Source organism: Schistocerca serialis, chromosome 2, assembly GCF_023864345.2.
Source record: "Schistocerca serialis cubense isolate TAMUIC-IGC-003099 chromosome 2, iqSchSeri2.2, whole genome shotgun sequence".
Lineage (NCBI taxonomy): Eukaryota > Metazoa > Arthropoda > Insecta > Orthoptera > Acrididae > Schistocerca > Schistocerca serialis.
In genome coordinates, this window is record NC_064639.1 from 797685462 (window position 1) to 797709196 (window position 23735).

The window sequence follows — 23735 nt, forward strand, 5'->3', positions numbered from 1 at the left end:
ACCTGCCCGACCATGTGATCTGACATTTATGGCTCTGATCAATAGAATCTCAGTTTTATTTCTCTTGATGATGACATCCTCCTGAGTAGTCCTCACCAGAAGATGTGAGCAGGGTACTACTTCACCTCTGAAATATTTTACCCAAGAGGATGCCATTATGATTTAACCATACAGTAGTGCTGCATGTCCTGGGGAAAAATTACGGCTGTAGTTCCTCTTGCTTTCAGCTATTCAGAGTACCAGCACTGTAAGGCCATTATGGTTGATGTCACAAGGCCAGATCAGCCAATCATCCAGTCTGTTGCCCCTGCAAGTACTGAAAAGGGCTCCTCTGCAGGCACCATGGAGGGATGAGCTACAAACTCGAAAATGCAATAGCACATATTATCAAAATCCTTCAATGAAAATAACCAACTGCACTTTACATTTAATAACTGTTAATCATGTGTGTGCAGCCAGAATTAATTCTTGATTGTTCATTATTGTATGAGTAAGTTCAGAAGATTTTTTTGTCAGGCTGTATTAGAATAAAGTTTGTAAGTACTGGCACAATACTGCCAATAAACTTATTTTTACACAAAAAGCACAACTTAGTTTAATAATGGTACTGAAGCTTCTCAGTAACATAATCACAAATATAGAGATAATAATTCATGTTCACATTTACAGTAACAAAACGTTAGTAGAAACATTATCACTTTCTGAATACTATGTCTAGTTGCTTATGCTGGTCCTTACGCACACTGACTTCCATGATGACAACAATGCCTCAAATCAAATGTCAAGCACCAGTGCATTACTGTAATGTTCAGATATAGTGTAAGGTATGATGACAGTATGCTCACAATCTGGCACAAAAAAGCTTCCCACAGTTTTTGTGAAATTGTTGTTGTTGTTGTGGTCTTCAGTCCTGAGACTGGTTTGATGCAGCTCTCCATGCTACTCTATCCTGTGCAAGCTTCCTCATCTCCCAGTACCTACTGCAACCTACATCCTTCTGAATCTGCTTAATGTATTCATCTCTTGGTCTCCCTCTACGATTTTTACCCTCCACGCTGCCCTCCAATACTAAATTGGTGATCCCTTGATGCCACAGAACATGTCCTACCAACCGATCCCTTCTTCTGGTCAAGTCTCCCCAATCCTATTCAATACTTCCTCATTAGTTATGTGATCTACCCATCTAATCTTCAGCATTCTTCTGTAGCACCACATTTCGAAAGCTTCTATTCTCTTCTTGTCTAAACTATTTATCATCCATCTTTCACTTCCATACATGGCTACACTCCATACAAATACTTTCAGAAAAGACTTCCTGACACTTAAATCTATACTCGATGGTAACAAATTTCTCTTCTTCAGAAACGCTTCCCTTGCCATTGCCAGTCTAGATTTTATATCCTCTCTACTTCGACCATCATCAGTTATTTTCCAGAATGAGATTTTCACTCTGCAGCGGAGTGTGCGCTGACTTGAAACTTCCTGGCAGATTAAAACTGTGTGCCCGACCGAGACTCGAACTCGGGACCTTTGCCTTTCGCGGGCAAGTGCTCTACCAACTGAGCTACCGGAGCACGACTCACGCCCGGTACCCACAGCTTTACTTCTGCCAGTACCTCGTCTCCTACCTTCCAAACTTTACAGAAGCTCTCCTGCGGGAGAGCTTCTGTAAAGTTTGGAAGGTAGGAGACGAGGTACTGGCAGAAGTAAAGCTGTGGGTACCGGGCGTGAGTCGTGCTCCGGTAGCTCAGTTGGTAGAGCACTTGCCCGCGAAAGGCAAAGGTCCCGAGTTCGAGTCTCGGTCGGGCACACAGTTTTAATCTGCCAGGAAGTTTCAAATCAGTTATTTTGCTCCCCAAATAGCAAAACTCCTTTACTACTTTAAGTGCCTCATTTCCTAATCTAATTCCCTCAGCATCACCCGACTTAATTCGACTACATTCCAGTATCCTCGTTTTGCTTTTGTTGATGTTCATCTTATATCCTCCTTTCAAGATGCTATCCATTCCGTTCAACTGCTCTTCCAAGTCCTTTGCTGTCTCTGACAGAATTACAATGTCTTCGGCGAACCTCAACATTTTTATTTCTTCTCCATGGATTTTAATACCTACTCCCAATTTTTCTTTTGTTTCCTTTACTGCTTGCTCAGTATACAGATTGAATAACATCGGGGAGAGGCTACAACCCTGTCTTACGCCCTTCCCAACAACTGCTTCCCTTTCATGTCCCTCGACTCTTGTAACTGCCATCTGGTTTCTGTACAAATTGTAAATAGCCTTTCGCTCCCTGTATTTTACCCCTGCCACCTTCAGAATCTGAAAGAGAGTATTCCAGTCAACATTGTCAAAAGATTTCTCTAAGTCTACAAATGCTAGAAACGTAGGTTTGCCTTTCCTTAATCTTTCTTCTAAGATAAGTCGTAAGGTCAGTATTGCCTCACGTGTTCCAGTATTTCTACGGAATCCAAACTGATCTTCCCCGAGGTCGGCTTCTACTAGTTTTTCCACTCGTCTGTAAAGAATTCGTGTTAGTATTTTGCAGCTGTGGCTTATTAAACTGACTGTTCGGTAATTTTCATATCTGTCAACACTTCCTTTCTTTGGGATTGGAATTATTATATTCTTGTTGAAGTCTGAGGGTATTTCGCCTGTTTCATACATCTTGCTTGCCAGATGGTAGAGTTTTGTCAGGACTGGCTCTCCCAAGGCCGTCAGTAGTTCCAATGGAATGTTGTCTACTCCGGGGGCCTTGTTTCGACTAAGGTCTTTCAGTGCTCTGTCAAACTCTTCACGCAGTATCGTATCTCCCATTTCATCTTCATCTACATCCTCTTCCATTTCCATAATATTGTCCTCAAATACATAACCCTTGTATAGACCCTCTATATACTCCTTCCACCTTTCTGCTTTCCCTTCTTTGCTTAGAACTGGGTTTCCATCGGAGCTCTTGATGTTCATACAAGTGGTTCTCTTATCTTCAAAGGTATCTTTAATTTTCCTGTAGGCAGTATCTATCTTATCCCTAGTGAGGTAAGCCTCTACATCCTTACATTTGTCCTCTAGCCATCCCTGCTTAGCCATTTTGCACTTCCTGTCGATCTCATTTTTGAGACGTTTGTATTCCTTTTTGCCTGCTTCATTTACTGCATTTTTATATTTTCTCCTTTCATCAATTAAATTCAATATTTCTTCTGTTACCCAAGGATTTCTACTAGCCCTCGTCTTTTTACCTACTTGATCCTCTGCTGCCTTCGCAACTTCATCCCTCAAAGCTACTCATTCTTCTTCTACTGTATTTCTTTCCCCCATTCCTGTCAATTGTTCCGTTATGCTCTCCCTGAAACTCTGTACAACCTCTGGTTCTTTCAGTTTATCCAGATCCCATCTCCTTAAGTTCCCACCTTTTTGCAGTTTCTTCAGTTTTAATCTACATGTCATAACCAATAAATTGTGGTCAGAGTCCACATCTGCCCCTGGAAATGTCTTACAATTTAAAACCTGGTTCCTAAATCTCTGTCTTACCATTATATAATCTGATACATTTTAGTATCTCCAGGGTTCTTCCATGTATACAACCTTCTTTCATGATTCTTAAACCAAGTGTTAGCTATGATTAAGTTATGCTCTGTGCAAAATTCTACCAGACGGCTTCCTCTTTCATTTCTCTCCCCCAATCCATATTCACCCACTACGTTTCCTTCTCTCCCTTTTCCTACTCTCAAATTCCAGTCACCCATGACTATTAAATTTTCATCACCCTTCACTATCTGAATAATTTCTTTTATCTCATCATACATTTCTTCAATTTCTTCGTCATCTGCAGAGCTAGAAATTAGGAAACCATAATAAAACATCCAGGCCACTGTGTCTGGGGTTCTCAGGGCCTATAGAAAATCAAAAGGCCACATTGTAAATCAAATTACTAAAAGTTATTCCTAAAGACACTGAAAATAGATAAAAATGAAAAATTATATCAGGAAAAATATATATGGTCACAAAAGTGAGAAACAGTATAATAGAAAAATTATTTAAAGTAAGTGCACTTGGTTATAACCAAATATGAATGGATAAATACACAGTAGTTTCATTGAAACTGCTAAACATCCAGGTAAATAACATAATGTTTAGGAAAAAGTACTGCGAGCGAAAATGTTTTCTCGTGTCATACTGGACACCATGCTTTCTGTCCTTGAATTCCATAACTGAATCCATGTTGATAAAAAGACAACAGAAAGAGTAAAACATAAAAAACACAGTAATACTTGCCCTTGCCACTTGATTCTTGTGGCATATGTAACACCTTGCACACTGTACAGTAACATCTCAGGCATACATGAACACTGCTCTGTGGTTGGGTTGTGGTTGCTGTACTAGTGGGTCAGTTGTATGACCAGTGTGTTCTAAACAACACAGTCCCACAGTCAAATTAAACAGTGATGTTGGTTCACTAACTAAAATTATTCTTTCAACATTTCTGTGTAAAGAAATAGACACAGAAATGATTTTTTTCACTTTGCGGGACATAGATTGCAGATCAACAATGCCATTTTTCACACAGTTCACAAACACATCTTGACTGCTGACACGTTTTGTACAATAGCATAACTGTATGGATGCATTTCACAGGGGTGCAATGAGACAAGTTACAATCTTGCCACCGGCCGCTGGTGGCCAAGCGGTTCTAGGCGATTCAGTCTGGAACCGTGCGACCGCTACGGTCGCAGTCTTGAATCCTGTCTCAGGCATGGATGTGTGTGATGTCCTTAGGTTAGTTAGGTTTAAGTAGTTCTAAGTTCTAGGGGACTGGTGACCTGAGACGTTAAGTCCCATAGTGCTCAGAGCCATTAGAACAATATTTTTTTTTTTTTACAATCTTGCCTCCGCATGTATGTCCATCACATTCGAAAAAGACTTCCTTACAACTCAACTATTATGACTCCATTTCTACATGCAATCTTCGTACACTAACACAAAGCAAAGACAAACATTATGACTCCCTTTCTACATACAATCTTCATACAGTAACACAAAGCAAAGACAAACATTTTACTCCAATCTTCAAAATTTTAAACAGATCTTAGTGTGAAAAATATAAGCTGGAGACTTCTGTTCATTTCACTCTCTCTACTTTTTACAAAGTTATCACAAAAATTTTATTACTAATATTCCTACTCTTTATGTTCTCACAGTTCATAAAAGTGTGAAGTTTAATCTAAACTTTCCCAACTTGCACAGGGAGAAAACATTGATGTTTAACAAGCTTGTATTACATTATAAGAAAAATTTTAATTAGTGTTCATTTTGCACTTACCAAAGATAATACAAGTAAAACACAGAAATGTTTGAAGTTTGACACAAATCTTTTCCTTTTGCACTCACCAAAGATAATACAAGTAAAACACAGAAATGTTTGAAGTTTGACACAAATCTTTTCCTCCAGTATCTTACTTCATTCTTTTATCATAAACATGAACAAATGCTTCATGATTGGTTGTACTGAAATTTAAATTTTTTTGTCATTTACTCATTCTGTTTTCTACCCATTCAATATTCATAGTAATGATGTTCTCCACTTTATTTCCTATGAGTTCCTTCACTGATGTTCCATACTTATATCATTCTTTCAGTTGACCTGAACTTCTCTCTTTCACCAGTTTTATCTACTCAGAAGAGTCAGACATATGTTTTCGAAATTTTATTCATCCTAAAATTAATTTAGTAGAAGGATATGACATAAGAAATGGAAAAACTGGTCATCTCAGAGTGACTTTAAAGAAGGTGTGAATTCCAGCAATTATACAACTAAGTACAAATAAATGATGAAAGGTCTTTGCATATAAAAAGTATAGTTTTTAAACAGAGGATATTATCTCATCAACATATCAAATAAAAGACAGTAGGATTTTCAACCAAGTATAAAACTCATATCATATTCAGAGGATTCAGACTTTTATTTTTTGATTTACCTAATGAAAAATTGATTATTTTAATGTAATGTTTACAAATTCCTCCCTCCCCCCCCCCTCCCCCCCCTCCCCACAGTCTAATCTACATTAGTGTAGGTGTTCTTTTTTTTCCAGGAGAACATATAGTACATACAAATAATAAAAGAATGGGTACCAAGAAATTATAATTACGAGTACTAAACATTGTTTGTGGCAATCTTCTTTGGGACTGCAGAGTAATGACTTATGTCTGTACATCAAATATAGGTATTAAAAAACTAAAGAGACAGACATGAGAAACATAAGGAAAGTCAATATATACTTTAAAAAATCCCTAATAATTCTCATTGTCTTCTTGTCTAAACTGTTTATTGTCCATGTTTCATTCCATACATGGCTACACTCCATACAAATACTTTCAGAAAAGACTTCCTGACACTTTATACCATCTCTACTTCAACCTTCATCAGTTACTTTACTCCCCAAATGGCAAAACTCATTTACTACTTTAAGTCTCTTTTTCTATTGTAATACTCTCAGCATCACCTGATTTAATTCAACTATATTCCATTATCCTCATTTTGCTTTTGTTGATGTTCATCATATATCCTCCTCTCAAGACACTGTCCATTCCGTTCAGCTGCTCTTCCAGGTCCTTTGCTGTCTCTGACAGAATTACAATGTTGTCAGAAAACCTTGAAGTTTTTACACTCCTGGAAATTGAAATAAGAACACCGTGAATTCATTGTCCCAGGAAGGGGAAACTTTATTGACACATTCCTGGGGTCAGATACATCACATGATCGCACTGACAGAACCACAGGCACATAGACACAGGCAACAGAGCATGCACAATGTCGGCACTAGTACAGTGTATATCCACCTTTCGCAGCAATGCAAGCTGCGATTCTCCCATGGAGACGATCGTAGAGATGCTGGATGTAGTCCTGTGGAACGGCTTGCCATGCCATTTCCACCTGGCGCCTCAGTTGGACCAGCGTTCGTGCTGGACGTGCAGACCGCGTGAGACAACGCTTCATCCAGTCCCAAACATGCTCAATGGGGGACAGATCCGGAGATCTTGCTGGCCAGGGTAGTTGACTTACACCTTCTAGAGCACGTTGGGTGGCACGGGATACATGCGGACGTGCATTGTCCTGTTGGAACAGCAAGTTCCCTTGCCGGTCTAGGAATGGTAGAACGATAGGTTCGATGACGGTTTGGATGTACCGTGCACTATTCAGTGTCCCCTCGACGATCACCAGTGGTGTACGGCCAGTGTAGGAGATCGCTCCCCACACCATGATGCCGGGTGTTGGCCCTGTGTGCCTTGGTCGTATGCAGTCCTGATTGTGGCGCTCACCTGCACGGCACCAAACACGCATACGACCATCATTGGCACCAAGGCAGAAGCGACTCTTATCGCTGAAGACGATACGTCTCCATTCGTCCCTCCATTCACGCCTGTCGCGACACCACTGGAGGCGGGCTGCACGATGTTGGGGCGTGAGCGGAAGACGGCCTAACGGTGTGCGGGACCGTAGCCCAGCTTCATGGAGACGGTTGCGAATGGTCCTCGTCGATACCCCAGGAGCAACAGTGTCCCTAATTTGCTGGGAAGTGGCGGTGCGGTACCCTACAGCACTGCGTAGGATCCTACGGTCTTAGCGTGCATCCATGCGTCGCTGCGGTCCGGTCCCAGGTCGACGGGCACGTGCACCTTCCGCCGACCACTGGCGACAACATCGATGTACTGTGGAGACCTCACGCCCCACGTGTTGAGCAATTCGGCGGTACGTCCACCCGGCCTCCCGCATGCCCACTATACGCCGTCGCTCAAAGTCCGTCAACTGCACATACGGTTCACGTCCACGCTGTCGCGGCATGCTACCAGTGTTAAAGACTGCGATGGAGCTCCGTATGCCACGGCAAACTGGCTGACACTGACGGCGGTGGTGCACAAATGCTGCGCAGCTAGTGTCATTCGACGGCCAACACCGCGGTTCCTGGTGTGTTCGCTGTGCCGTGCGTGTGATCATTGCTTGTACAGCCCTCTCGCAGTGTCCGGAGCAAGTATGGTGGGTCTGACACACCGGTGTCAATGTGTTCTTTTTTCCATTTCCAGGAGTGTATTTCTTTTCCATGGATTTTAAATCCTGCTCCAATTTTTTTCTTTTATTTCCTTTACTGATTGCTCAATATACAGATTGAATAACATTGGGGATAGGCAACAACCCGCTCTCACAACCTTATCAGCCACTGCTTCCCTTTCATGCTCCTCGACTCTTATAACTGCCATCAGATTTCTGTACAAATTGTAAATAGCCTTTTGCTCTCTGTATTTTACACCTGCCACCTTCAGAATTTGAAAGAGAGTATTCCAGTCAACATTGTCAAAAGCCTTCTCTAAGTCTACAAATGCTAGAAATGCAGGTTTGTCTTTCCTTATCTTCCAAGATAAGTCAGTATTGCCTCTCATTTCCGAACATTTCTACCAAATTGAAATTGATCTTCCCCGACGTCGGCTTCTTCCAGTTTTTCCTTTTGTCTGTCAAGAATTCGTGTTACTATTGTGCGACCGTGACTTATTAAAGTGATAGTTTGGTAATTTTCACACCAGTCAACGCCTGTTTTATTTGGAATTGGAATTATTGTTTATTCTTGAAGTCTGAGGGTATTTCGCCAGTGTCATACATCTTGCTCACCAGATGGAAGAGTTTTGTCATGGCTGGTTCTCCCAAAGCTGTCAGTAGTTCTAATAGAATGTTGTGTACTTCCAGGGCCTTGTTGCAACTTAGATATTTCAGTGCTCTGTCAAATTTTTCAAGCAGTACCATATCTCCCATTTTATCTTCACCTACGTCCTCTTCCATTTCCATAATATTGCTCTCAAGTACATCGCCCTTGTATAGACCCCCTATATATTCCGTCCAACTTTATGCATTCCCTTTTTTGGGTAGGACGCATTTTCCATCTGAGCTCTTGATATTCATACAGGTGGTTCTCTTTTCTCTAAAGGCCTCTTTAATTTTCCTGTAGACAGTATCTACCTTACACCTAGGAATACATGCTTCTATATCCTTACATTTGCCCTCTAGCCATCCCTGCTTAGCTACTTTGCACTTAATCTCATTTTTGAGACATTTGTTTTCCTTTTCACCTACTTCATTTACTGCATTTTTATATTTTCTCCTTTCAGCAATTAAATTCAATATCTCTTCTGTTACCCAAGGATTTCTACCAGCCCTTGTGTATTTACCCACTTGATCCTCTGCTGCCTTTACTATTTCATCTCTCATATCTACCTATTCTTCTTCTATTGTATTTCTTTCCCTTGTTCTTGTCAATTGTTCCCTAATATTCTCTCTGCAACTCTCTAGAACCTCTAGTTCTTTCAATTTATCCAGATCCTATCTCCTTAAATTCCTACCTTTTTGCAGTTTTTTCAGTTTCAATCTACAGTTCATAACCAATTAATTGTGGTCAGGGTACACATCTGTCCCTGGAAATGTCTTACAATTTAAAACCTGGTTTGTAAATCTCTGTATTACCATTATATAATCTATCTGATACCTTCCAGTGTGTTCAGGTCTCTTCCATGTATACAACCTCCTTTCATGATTCTTAAACCAAGTGTTAGCTATGATTAAGCAAAATTCTACCTCACCCCCTGTTTATATTCACCTACTATTTTTCCTTCTCTTCCATTTCCTACAGTTGCATTCCAGTCCCCCATGACAGCTAAATTTTCATTTCCCTTAACCACCTGAATAATTTCTTTTATCGCATCATACATTTCTTCAATCTCTTCGTCATCTGCGGAGCTAGTTGGCATATATACTTGTACTACTGTTGTAGGTGTGGGCTTCATATCTATCATGGCTAAATAATGCATTCACTATTGTGTTCATAGTAGCTTATTCATGTTCCTATTTTATTATTCATTATCCAATCCACTTCAGAATTATCGTAATTTGATTTTGTATTTATAACCCTGTATTCACCTGACCAAAAATCTTGTTCCTCCTGCTACCGAACTTCACTAAATCTAAATTTAACCTATCCATTTCCCTCTTTAAATTTTCTGACCTACCTGCCCGATTAAGGGATCTGAGATTCCACGCTCTGATCCGTAGAATGCCTGTTTTGTTTCTCCTGATAACGATGTACTCCTGAGTAGCCCCCAACTGGAGATCTGAATGGGGGACCATTTTACCTCCGGAATATTTTACCCAAGAGGATGCCATTGTCATTTAACCATACAGTAAAGTTGCATGCCCTTGGGAAAAATTACAGCTGTAGTTTCTCTTGCAAGGCCATTTTGGTGGATGTTACAAGGCCAGATCAGTCAATCATCCAGACTGTTGCCCCTGCAACAACTGAAAAGGTTGCTGCCCCTCTTAAGGAACCACACGTTTGTCTGGTCTCTCAACAGATATCCCTCCGTTGTGGGTGCACATATGGGCAGCTCTCTGTATCGCTGAGGCACGCAAGCCCTCCCACCAACGGCAAGGTCCATGGTTCTATGTGGGGAGGGGGGATCTATATAAATGTGGTATTGGCAGAACTCTCTCTCTCACTCTTCTTTCAGTATGTATTTATGTTTTAGTTTCACACAATTATCCACACATACTAACAAATTAAACTTCAAGTTTTATTAAGACAGTAAGAAAATTTCCTCAATCTTCTGAGGAATAGAAATGATTTTCAGTAAGGTAATTATTCACACAAATTTTTAATTAAAAATAATTATCTTCATCCTCTAGTCTATGTCCATATGGTACAGACTATAAAATATTCTTACAATACATTTATTTTAATTTCGTTTTCTTAAGGTAATGTCACAGTATTGAGAGCATATATATACAATCCATATTAACTGTATTGTAACCAGGAATTATTATTACTGTTTTTTTCTTCAGTTACAGTTCCTTTTCTTTCATTAGATCACATTGGTGTTATTAGTCAGACAGTTTCAAAGATTTATACTGTGATGTTAATTGTTTATAATCAGCTACATTGTATAATTATCATTTCATCTGTATAATTCTGGTTGTTTTAATCATTACATCACTATGTCATCCCTGTGAACTATTCAGCCATAATCTACATACTGCAAATATGTCAGACTAGCAGCAGATATTTCAATAACTGTTGAACATAATCTCAGAGCAAAACTTCACTTCAGCAAACATCACTAACTCACCACAGACTTGTCTCAGCATACAGTCATGAACAAGAATAATATAAATTACATAATGGAGCATCGGTAAGTCCCTAACACATCCTCAACCTAGCACCGACATAATCCCTATTTAAAAAGTAAATAAATAAATAAAGGAAAGAAGAAGAAGAAATTAAGTGGTCATATGGCATTGATGGCCGGGAGTCCCCACCAGGCGAAGTTCAGCCACTGAGTTGCAAGTCTTTTCAGCTAACACCACACTGGGCAACTTGTGTGTCAATGGTAATGAGGACAGAACAGCACAACACCCAGTTGTGAAGTTATACAATTAGGGCTTATTAATGAATTGGTGACAAAATTTGGAATAAATAAAAACCAAGAAAAATCTGATAAGTAGAGAAAATCTCTGACCCAGCTGGGAATCAAACCCAGGCCTGCTGCATGGCAGTCAAATGCACTGACCACTCAGCTAAGGGGGGTGGACATAATCCCTATAATCATTGCAGTATATGTCACAAACATAATCTTAATATTTCCTGTAGCCCTCAGCATCACATCATACAAACTTCAAAATATGTCATCACAACATCAAATATCTCAATAGTGCCCTAAGCATCATCATAGTAATGATACTCCTATTTATTGTATTTATTATTATTATTATTATTATTCAGACATGTTTGAAAGAACAGACACCAAGCAGAATCCACAGCTGTGACACATCATACATAAACTGAAGGTGGAAAGGGGAAGAAAGGAAAGGAAAGGGAACAGATCACTGCTGTCAGCTGCATTGGGACATTATGCAGAGTCAGCAGACTGGTACAAATTTTCAATCATCGCCACTGATTCCACATAATCGTCCCAGTGCAGATGACAGCAGTGATCCCCTCTATCAACCTTCACTTTATATATGATACTCTAATGCAATTCACATACTTCACTTGTGATAAGGCAGCATATGCTTTTAACCAAGAAATACATTACATCGCAACTGATTTTTCCAGCATCTCATTACATTCATATTTACTTGATCTGACAATTATGCTCCTCTAACAAATTTTTCCTTTTAACTGTAAGTATAAATACACAGCTGACATAAATTGAGAAGTAGATTGTATACTTTTATTTCACAACAGTATTTTCCTTCACTACAATTTTGGATCTTTTAGTATCATTTAAAAAAAAAAAACATTTCAAGACACCAGTCATATAGCATGATAAAATATTGTGTTAATAAACTTGGTCATGAACCCATTATATTTTGAAAAGTTTTTCATTATGAATGGTAATTAAATATTACCTCCTTCAACATTCCTGGTTAGAGTAGATTAGATTAGATTAGATTAGATTAATACTTGTTCCATAGATCATGAATACGACACTTCGTAATGACGTGGAACGTGTCAGGTTAATAAAAGATGTCTGTACAAGATATTACATTACACAAAATATTGCATGACACTAATGTTTAAATTGTTGTTGTTTTTGTTGTTGTTGGTGTTCCCCCCCCCCCCCCCCCCTCCCCTTAATTTATATCTAAAAATTCAGCCAATGAGTAGGAGGAGTTGTCATCTAGAAATTCTTTTAATTTATTTATAAATGTTAGTTGGCTATCTGTCAGGCTTTTGATGCTGTTTGGTAGGTGACCAAAGACTTTTGTGGCAGCATAATTTACCCCTTTCTGTGCCAAAGTCAGATTTAACCCAGCATAGTGAAGATCATCCTTTCTCCTGGTGTTATAGCTATGCACACTGCTATTACTTTTGAACTGGGTTGGATTATTAACAACAAATTTCATAAGTGAATATATATACTGTGAGGTTACTGTGAGGATCCCTAGATCTTTAAATAGATGTCTGCAGGATGACCGTTGGTGGGATCCAGAAATTATTCTGATTACACGTTTTTGAGCAATGAATACTTTTCTACTCAACGATGAATTACCCCAGAATATGATGTCATACGAAAGCAGTGAATGAAAGTAGGCATAGTAAGCTAATTTACTGATATTCTTATCACCAAAATTTGCAATAACCCTGATAGCATACGTAGCTGAACTCAGACGTTTCAGCAGACCATCAATGTGTTGCTTCCAGTTTAACCTCTCATCAATGGACACACCTAAAAATTTTGAAAATTCTACCTTAGCTACAGACTTCTGTTCAAAGTCTATATTTATTACTGGAGTAGTGCCATTTACTGTACGGAATTGTATATACTGTGTTTTATCAAAATTTAAAGAGAGTCTGTTTGCTGAGAACCACTTAATAATTTTGTGAAAAACATCATTTACAATTGCATCACTTAGTTCTTGGTTTTTGGATATTATTACTATATTTGTATCATCAGCAAAAAGAACTAACTTTGCATCTTCATCAATGTGGAATGGTAAGTCATTAATGTATATCAAGAACAGTAAAGGACCTAAGACCGAACCCTGTGGGACCCCGTACTTGATAGCCCCCCAGTTTGGGGAATCACCTGTTGTTTTAACATTACATGAACCACTTATTTCAACTTTCTGCATTCTTCCAGTTAAGTATGAATTAAACGATTTGTACACTGCCCCACTCAAACCATAATGATTTAGCTTATCTAAAAGAATTCCATGATTTACACAATCATAGGCCTTTGAGAGATCACAAGAGATACCAATGGGTGATGTCCAGTTATTCAGAGCATTTAATATTTGATCAGTGAAAGCATATATAGCATTTTTTGTTGAAAAGCCTTTCTGAAAACCAAACTGACATTTTGTTAGTACTTTATTTTTACAAATATGGGAGGCACTCTTGAATACATTAATTTCTCAAAAATTTTTGATAGAGCTGTCAGAAGAGAGATTGGGTGGTAGTTGTTGACATCTGACGTATCCCCCTTTTTATGCAATGGTTTTACAATGACGTATTTCAGTCTATCGGGGAAAACACCCTGCTCCAAAGAGCTATTATATACGTGGCTGAGAATCCTACTTATCTGTGGGGAACAAGCTTTAAGTACCTTGCTGGAAATGCCATCAATTCCGTAAGAGCTTTTACTTTTCAGTGAGTTTATTATTTTACTGATTTCAGAGGGAGAGGTTGGTGGAATTACAGTTGTTTCAAACTGCACAGGTATGGCCTCTTCTATTAGTAGCCTTGCCTCTTCTAGTGAAGATCTAGATCCTATTTTCTCCACAACATTTAAAAAATGATTATTGAAAATATTTTCAATTACTGATTGACTGTTAGTACACTTGTCATTCAGTTTTATGGCACTAAAGTCTTCATGTGCTCTTGGTTGCCCTGTTTCCCTTTCAATAATATTCCAAATTGCTTTAATTTTATTATCAGTTACTGATCTCAGACATGATAGACATGCTTCTGGACTTTTTAATAACTTTTCTTAGTACCGCACAATAGTTTTTATAATATTGAACAATTTCAGGGTCAGTACTCCCTCTTGCTGTTAGATACAGTTCTATCTTCTGCATTTTAAAATATTTTCCATTATCACTCTGAGATTAACATTTAAGCCTATGAAATCAATAGACTTACTAAATAATACTACATACAACACAGAAGGTGATAGGATAAGGGATTTTGTAAAAGATAAACAGAAAAGTCAGAGAAAATTATGCAGTATAGAAGTCAAAATTTTTGAAATAATATTGCAAGAACACCAGGACCCTGGGTTTGCCATACCCGTGTCACAAAAAGTTCTTATGACCCCTGATGGTACCATTGTCACAGTCCTTCATCAGATTTTTCTTGGTTTTTATTTACTCAAAATTTTGTCACTGGTTCATCAGAAAGCCGTAATTATATCACTTGACATTTCAGTATTTTTGTTACACATTGTCTATAACAACATCTAAACTTTCTTCTCTTTGTATATCTTGTAAAGCTGTACCAAATCATATTACTAGCAGCAATGGCAACATAACCACCTTCCCACATTCCAACTTGTATGTCTGTTAAAACATTCATAAAAAAAATTTCACCTGCTATAGAAAGAGTCTTATTATTACAGTTGCTTGTTACCGTAAAGTTATGGCTGCTCTAGCCAGACTGCTTGGCAGTCTGACTAGAACGGTTGGAGATAGCAGTCATATATATGTTGGGTATGCCTGCTTTTACGAATGAGTGTGTGTTTTCTTTTCTTTTCTGAATAAGGCTCAGTTTGTAACAGTATTTTCATTGCGCCTATCAGCAACTCAATGTGTCACTTTCATCGTGAGTAGCACTCTGTCCATTTCATAAGTGTTGATATTCTGATCTGGCATTTCCATTGTTTAAGTTCTGAATATATCTTGCAACCTAGTTCTGTAATAAAGTTAGAAGTACTGCAATCATACTAAAAACAAATACATTTTTATGAAAGAAGAACTGCTCAGATTGGTAATGTTCCTGAAGTTTCTCAGTGATATGGTCACAAATTGTTGATAATAAGTCATGTTCCCATGTATAAGGGGCAGTCAGATGAAAATAATACAGATGGAAAAAAGTAGGTAAACTGTTTATTATTACAAAAGCAATTACCATAACTGTTATCACAATTATCCCACTGTGAGACAAAACAGCCATCCCTTCTTGGAAAAATATCTGCAGTTCCCTATGGAAACATGATTGTACCCAGGTGTGCATCTCTTCATCCAATGTAAATTGATGGCCAAACATGTCTTTCTTCAGGACTCTAAAAATATGGAAATCACATGGGGAGAGACTGGGACTTTATAGAGGATGTGTAAGGGCTTCCCAGAAAAACTTCTGAAGAGTAGTTGAAACCATCTTTGCAACATGTGGGTGCACATTATCCTGCAACACAATGATGCCATCCATCGAAATTCTTTGTAATTGAGACTCAATAGCATGCTTCTATTTTTGCAAAATGTTCATGTAGCACTGTGTGTTAATTGTAACACCTTGTTTTAGAAAGTCAATGAACAGCAGCCACTTGCAGTCAAAGCAAAAGGTCATCATGACTTTCTCAGAAATGGTGTGCCTATTACTTTGGCTGTGCTGTTTTAGGGGAAAGCCCTTGCACATCCTCCATACAATCATGATCTCTATCCATGCAAATTCCATATTTTTAGAGCTCTGAAGAAGGACATTCGTGGCAATCAATGTGCTACAGGTGAAGAGGTGCATGTGTGGGTACAGTCTGTAGGCAACCACAAACATTTTTCATAAAGGCATTGATTATCTTGTCTCACAGTGGGATAAATGTATTCCCAGTTATGGTGATTACTTTTGAAATAATAAACAATTTACGTACTTCTTTTCCATGTGTCTCCTTTTAATTTGACTGCCTGTTACACATAAATGCTGCAAACAACAACACTTTCCATTTGTTAGCAAATACAGTATACTTCTGAATAAATATCTGGGGCGTTCAGTACGTAATGCAACACTTTTTCTGAAAATAGCTTGGTTTTATTCAGTATTTTAATGCACCACATTATTTCACACCCTTTTGGCTACAGAACCCTCTTTTTCAACATAATCTCCATTCAATATGAAGGTGTTATGCCACCTTACTGGGAGGGCTTGTGTGTCTGCATGGTACCACTTTACTGGTCGTGATGAAGCCAATGTCTTGCTGCATTAATAACCTCCCCATCATCCATGTACTGCTTCCTTGGAGTGCATCCTTCATTGCGCCAAACAGACAAAAGGCGAAGGTATGAGATCCAGGTTGTAGGGTGGATGAGGAACAACAGTCGACTGAAGTTTTGTGAGCTCCTGTAAGGTGTGCAGACTTGTGTGAGGCCTTGCACCTTGCATTTTTATGGAGAAGGGAAAGTTCTTTTGTAACTTTGTGGTGATGAACATGCTGAAGTCATTTCTTCAATTTTCTGAGGGTAGCACAGTACACTTCAGAGTTGATTATTGAATCATGAACGAGAACGTCAAATAGAATAACCCCTTCAGATTCCCACAAGACCATCACAAGACCTTACTGACTGAGGGTGTGGCTTTGAACATTTTCTTCAGGGGAGAGGTTGTGTGGCACCACTCCATTCAACAAAAAATTGTCATGATCAGCCTCATAATACACAAACATCTCTGCACAGATGGTCCTTCATTGCTCTTTGTGGTCTTCCGTTAGGCAGTGAGATACCCAGTGGGCACACATCTTTGAATACCCCAACTGTTGGATGAGTATATCAGGACTAACAACAGAGACATCCAGTTGTGCAGCAAGTTATTTGATTGTGATCTGTAAATTACCTTGAATGAGAGTGTCTGCACAGTCTAACATAGTAGGAGTCAGAGAGTCACATGTGTGTGGCCGTCTGGCATACGGGAGATCGGAAATCTTGTTGTGATGATGACCGACACCTTGCCCAACAGCTCAGCATGCTCTTGTCCACTTCCAGGTCTCCACAGAGATTCTGCAAGCACCTATGAATATCTTCAGTGCTCTGGTTTTCTGGCAAATGAAACACAATGACAGTTCTCTGCTTGGAATGCATCTCTGTTACAGATGCCATTTTGAAGGCTACATATACTGGTGTCATCTATTGGAGCATCATGAAACTATACGGACTGAAACAGGAATACTCCACAATGTCCCAGAGGAAATTCCACATTTTTTCAACAAAAATTGGCTGAGAAAAAAAAGTTGCATTACTTATTGAATGCCTGTTGAATTTTTGTTTGATTCTTCACAATATTCAAACCACTCCACAATAAATCCTTAGTAGAAGCATTACCACTTTCTGCATACCACAATTTACTATACAATACAGCACTCTGTAGCTGCTCACATGTTTCCTGACGCATGCTGACTGGCTCATGTCCATGCTGGCAAAAGTGACCAGCTTTGGCAATAATGCCTCCCATCAAATGGCAAGCACCAGTACACTACTTAACTGTTCAAATATTGCATAAGGTAGGAAGATAGTACACTCAGAATCAGTCTTGAAAAATGTATTTGGATAGGTTCTGTGTGTGTGTTCTGCTTAGCACATATTTTAAATGTTCCTTCATTTGTACTGATTCAGGACTAATTTTTTTTGTTTAATTTCATAGATCAATGGAAGCAACTATAGTTCCTATCAATGATCCAAAAATTGTTATTTTAATAACAAACTCAAATGTTCGGCATGAACTGACGGGTAGTGAGTATCCAACTAGAAGGAAGCAGTGTGAAGAAGCTGCAAAACTGCTTGGAAAGAAAAGCCTGAGAGATGCTAAATTAAGTGACATTGAAGGTAACTCATAAAGTAAAACAGTATCTTAGTTAAATCCTTTCATTACATCTTCTATAGCCTAAGCTGTTCATTCTTTTTCAGAACATGCCATTCCTTAGGCTCACTCTTACTTCATTGCTTTCTTTCATCTTGTGTATCCCTTCAGCTTTTTGTTGTCTTCCAAGATTATTTTCATGAATTTATTGACCTATTACACACTTTATTAGCTGTTGTGTACAATTATAGTTTCTATTTGTTCATCACAGCTGTTTGTAACACAAAAAAATGTCTTTGTTACATAATGTTATCATTTCAGTAACCTCATCTGATACAAAATATTGTTACTTCTAACTTGTATGTACATTTGTTGTTGTTGTGGTCTTCAGTCCAGAGACCGGTTTGATGCAGCTCTCCCCGCTACTCTATCTTGTGCAAGCCTTTTCATCTCCAAATAACTACTGCAAACTACAACCTTCTGAATCTGCTTAGTGTATTCATCTCGTGGTCTCCCTCTACAATTTTTGCCCTCCACACTTCCTTCCAGTAGTAAATTGGTGATCCCTTGATGCCAAACATGTCCTATCAACCATTACTTTCTTCTAATCAAGTTGTGCCACAAATTAATATTTTCCCCTATTCTATTCAGTACCTCCTCATTAGTTACATGATCAACTCATCTAATTTCAGCATACTTCTGTAGCACCACATTTCGAAAGCTTCTATTCTCTTCTTGTCTAAGCTATTCGTCATCCGTGTTTCACTTCCATACATAGCTACACTCCATACAAATATTTTCAGGAAGGACTTCATGACACTTAAATCTCTACTCAATGTTAATAATTTATCTTCTTCAGATATGCTTTCCTTGCCATAGCCATTCTACATTTTATATCCTCTCTACAGGGTTATTACAAATGACTGAAGCGATTTCACAGCTCTACAATAACTTTATTATTTGAGATATTTTCACAATGCTTTGCAAACACATACAAAAACTCAAAAAGTTTTTTTAGGCATTCACAAATGTTCGATATGTGCCCCTTTAGTGATTCGGCAGACATCAAGCTGATAATCAGGTTCCTCCCACACTTGGCGCAGCATGTCCCCATCAATGAGTTCGAAAGCATCGTTGATGCGAGCTCGCAGTTCTGGCATGTTTCTTGGTAGAGGAGGTTTAAACACTGAATCTTTCACATAACCCCACAGAAAGAAATCGCATGGGGTTAAGTCGGGAGAGCGTGGAGGCCATGACATGAATTGCTGATCATGATCTCCACCACGACCGATCCATCGGTTTTCCAATCTCCTGTTTAAGAAATGCCGAACATCATGATGGAAGTGCGGTGTAGCACCATCCTGTTGAAAGATGAAGTCGGCGCTGTCGGTCTCCATTTGTGGCATGAGCGAATTTTCCAGCATGTCCAGATACACGTGTCCTGTAACGTTTTTTTTTTTGCAGAAACCGTGAGATTGCACAAAACACGTTAACTTTTGGTGAATTGCGAAGTTGCTGCACGAATGCATGAGGATTCTCTACCACCCAGATTCGCACATTGTATCCGTTCACTTCACCATTAAGAAAAATGTTGCTTCATCACTGAAAACAAGTTTCACACTGAACACATCCTCTTCGATGAGCTGTTGCAACCGCGCCAAAAATTCAAAGCGTTTGACTTTGTCATCGGGTGTCAGGGCTTGTAGCAATTGTAAACAGTAAGGCTTCTTCTTTAGCCTTTTCCATAAGATTTTCCAAACCGTCGGCTGTGGTACGTTTAGCTCCCTGCTTGCTTTATTTGTCGACTTCTGCGGGCTACACGTGAAACTTGCCCGCACGCGTTCAACTGTTTCTTCGCTCACTGCAGGCTGACCCGTTGATTTCCCCTTACAGAGGCATCCAGAAGCTTTAAACTGCGCATACCATCGCCGAATGGAGTTAGCAGTTGGTGGATCTTTGTTGAACTTCGTCCTGCAGTGTCGTTGCACTGTTATGACTGACTGATGTGAATGCATTTCAAGCACGACATACGCTTTCTCGGCTCCTGTCGCCATTTTGTCTCACTGCGCTCTCAAGCGCCCTGGCGGCAGAAACCTGAAGTGCGGCTTCAGCCGAACAAAACTTTATGAGTTTTTCTACGTATCTGTAGTGTGTTGTGACCATATGTCAATGAATGGAGCTACAGTGAATTTATGAAATTGCTTCAATCATTTGTAATAGCCCTGTATTTTGACCATCATCATCTATTTTGCTTCTCAAATAGCAAAACTTGTCTGCTTCTTTAAGTGTCTCATTTCCTAATCTAATTCCCTTAGCATCACCCGACTTAATTTGACTACATTCCATTATCCTCATTTTGCTTTTGTTGATGTTCATCTTATATCATCCTTTTAAGGCACTGTCAATTCCATTCAGCTGCTCTTCCAGGTCCTTTGCTTTCTCTGACAGAATTACAATGTCATCAGCACACCTCAAAGTTTTTATTTCTTCCCCATGGATTGTAATTCCTACTTCAAAGTTTCCTTTTGTTTCCTTTACTGTTTGCTCAGTATACAGAATGAATAACATTGGGGATAGGCTACATCCCTGTCTCACTCCCTTCTCAATCACTGCTTCCTTTTCATGCCCCTTGACTCATAAATACCATCTAGTTTCTGTACAAATTATAGAGGGCCTTTTGCTCCCTGTACTTTACCCCTGCCACCTTCAGAATTTGAAAGAGAGTATTCCAGTCAACATTGTCAAAAGCTTTCTCTAAGTCTACAAATACTATAAATGTAGGTATCCCTTTCCTTAACCTATCTTCTAAGATATGTCATAAGATCAGCATTGCCTGGCATGTTCCAAAATTTCTACGGAATCCAAACTGAGCTTCCCATGGTTGGCTTCTACCAGTTTTTCCATTTGACAGTAAAGAATTTGGGTTAGTATTTTGCAGCCATGACTTATTAAAGTGATAGTTCGGTAATTTTCACATCTGTCAACATCTGTTTTATTTGGTTTTGGAATTATTGTATTCTTCTTGAAGTCTGAGGGTGTTTCAACTGTCTCTTACATCTTGCTCATCAGATGGAAGAGTTTTGTCATGGCTGGCTCTCCCAAGGCTATCAATAGTTCTAATGGAATGTTGTTTACTCCCGGGGCCTTGTTTCAGCATAGGTCTTTCAGTGTTCTGTCAAATGCTTCACGCAGTATATCTCCCATCTCATCTTCATTTATTTCCTCTTTCATTTCCATGATATTGCCCTCAAGTACATTGCCCTTTTATAGACCCCCTGTGTACTCCTTCCACCTTTATGCTTTCCCTTCTTTGCTTAGGACACGTTTTCCACCTGTGCTCTTGATATACATACAGGTGATTCTTTTTTCTATAAAGGTGTCTTTTCATTTTTATGTAGGCAGTTTCTATCTTACCCCTAGTGATACATGCTTCTACATTCTTTCATTTGTTCTCTAGCCGTCCCTGCTTAGCCATTTTGCACTTTCTGTCGATCTTTTGAGACGTTTGTATTCCTTTTTGCATGCTTCATTTACTGCATTTTTTTATTTTCTCCTTTCATCAATTAAATTCAGTGCACTTTCTTCAGTTTTAATCTACAGTTCATAACTAATTAATTGTGGTCAGAGTCCACATCTGCCCCTGGAAATGTCTTACAATTTAAAACCTGGTTTGTAAATCTCTGTATTACCATTATATAATCTATCTGAAACCTTCCAGTGTCTCCAGGCCTCTTCCATGTATAAAACCTTCTTTCATGATTCTTAAGGTAAGTCCTGTGCAGAATTCTACCAGGCGGCTTCCTCTTTCATTCCTTATCCCCGGTTTGTATTCACCTACTACTTTTCCTTCTCTTCCTTTTCCTGCTAAAGATTTTCAGTCCCCCATGAAAGTATATGAATAATTTCTTTCATTGCAGCATACATTTCTTCAATCTCTTATTCATCTGTGGAGCTAGTAGGCATATAAAGATGTACTTCTCTGGTAGGCTTGGGCTTCATGTAGGCTTGTGCATTTAAAACTATCAATTCAAGTTTCAAAGCCATTTTATTCTTTAAAGGAGTTTATTTACAAATTTATGTTTCCTTTCTTTTTCTGAAAGTTACAGACTCAGTATATAATTTATTTGATACTTTATTTTTCTTGCTGTGTCTGTTAGTTCTAGTCTGTTCTTTCTCCTTTCAGCATTTACTAAATTGTGTCCCATTTTCTATCCAACACTGGTGTTAATTTTTGGTTGTTGTTATTCTGTTCTTTCTCTTCTTTCCATTGTAGTCTAAATGTCCTTCATCATTTTGCTAACTTCTTGTATCATTCACCACTCTTTAGAAAGGAAACATTCAGTCAAGAAGTATTTAAATTTTGTAATTTTATTGTTCATGTTGATTGTGCCAGTTTTCGATCAATATCATTTAACTGTGCTCATTTTATCATTTCAGATTATATCTACCAAAATGTTAAACATTTAAAAGGCAATTTAATCTTTTAATACAGTAATTCATACAGGACTCTAATTTAGTAAATTAATATTATCACACATAATACATATACCTCATGTTAATGTTTTGTGTGTGGTATGTACTTCTAAGACTGCATGCAAAGCATGCATATTCTTGAATATATCTTTTTCTTTTTACAGTGCTACAGCAGAAGAAGGTTGATGAAGATATTGTGCGTCGTGCCAGACATGTCATAGGTGAAATTAATAGAACTGAACAGGCAGCAGAGGCATTGAAGAGCAAAGATTTTACGTTATTTGGAAAGTTGATGTTGGAGAGCCATGAGTCTTTAAGGCAAGTTTTAATTTATGTGAAATTTGTAAGTGAAATAATCTTGAATTCTACTTCCACATACTGAATGTTATGAGCTCTGATACTGTTGGGCTATTACAGAGTTACGATATTGATTGTTTTAAGATACTTTTCTGATCTACCGATAACGTAGTTTGAATTTTCTGTACCTCTCACACCTTAAGACACATATGCATCACTTTTCTGTATGTCAATGTGCTGGCTTTGTTAGTATTTTTTAATCCTCCTCAGTTACTTTCTTAGTGTCAGATTTAATCCACATATCTAATGGAAAACATATTAATTGAGAGTGCACAATAAGCGGACACAGCCACAAGAACACTTATCTTGTGACTGACTGCTTCTGCCATACATATTCAACAATAATAAACGCTGCATTGAATCCTGGGGAAATCTAAAGAATATTACGTATTAATTGCTTGATCATGTCTGTGTGTTACAAGGTACAACTTAGTGACTAGTGAGTATTTATTACAAGCTGCATGAATTAGGGCTTGTGTGTAATACTTTCAGCAAATTATATGACAGTTATCTCCAGCAACTAGCTCTGATGATGTTCCTGTGATTTTCCTGGCCTAATTTAAAGATTGAAGGGTTACTAACCAAGTTTACAATTTAATTT

At 38.6% G+C, this 23735-nt stretch overlaps 1 protein-coding gene and 2 non-coding genes across 4 annotated transcripts in view; 2 read left to right on the top strand and 1 right to left on the bottom strand.

Moving 5' to 3' along the window:
- Positions 1-23735, top strand: part of LOC126458034 (galactokinase-like) — a 145046-nt gene that overhangs the window by 113549 nt on the left and 7762 nt on the right. For both annotated transcript variants that reach the window (XM_050094826.1, XM_050094825.1), the window contains exons 5-6: positions 18149-18330; positions 22942-23095. In XM_050094826.1, coding sequence (XP_049950783.1) covers positions 18149-18330; positions 22942-23095 — 336 coding nt within the window. The remainder of the gene's footprint in view (positions 1-18148; positions 18331-22941; positions 23096-23735) is intronic.
- Trnas-cga (transfer RNA serine (anticodon CGA)) lies at positions 1501-1575 on the bottom strand. The gene has a single exon. It is a non-coding gene; the product is annotated as a tRNA-Ser (tRNA).
- On the top strand, positions 1736-1810 carry Trnas-cga (transfer RNA serine (anticodon CGA)). Its single transcript has one exon. It is a non-coding gene; the product is annotated as a tRNA-Ser (tRNA).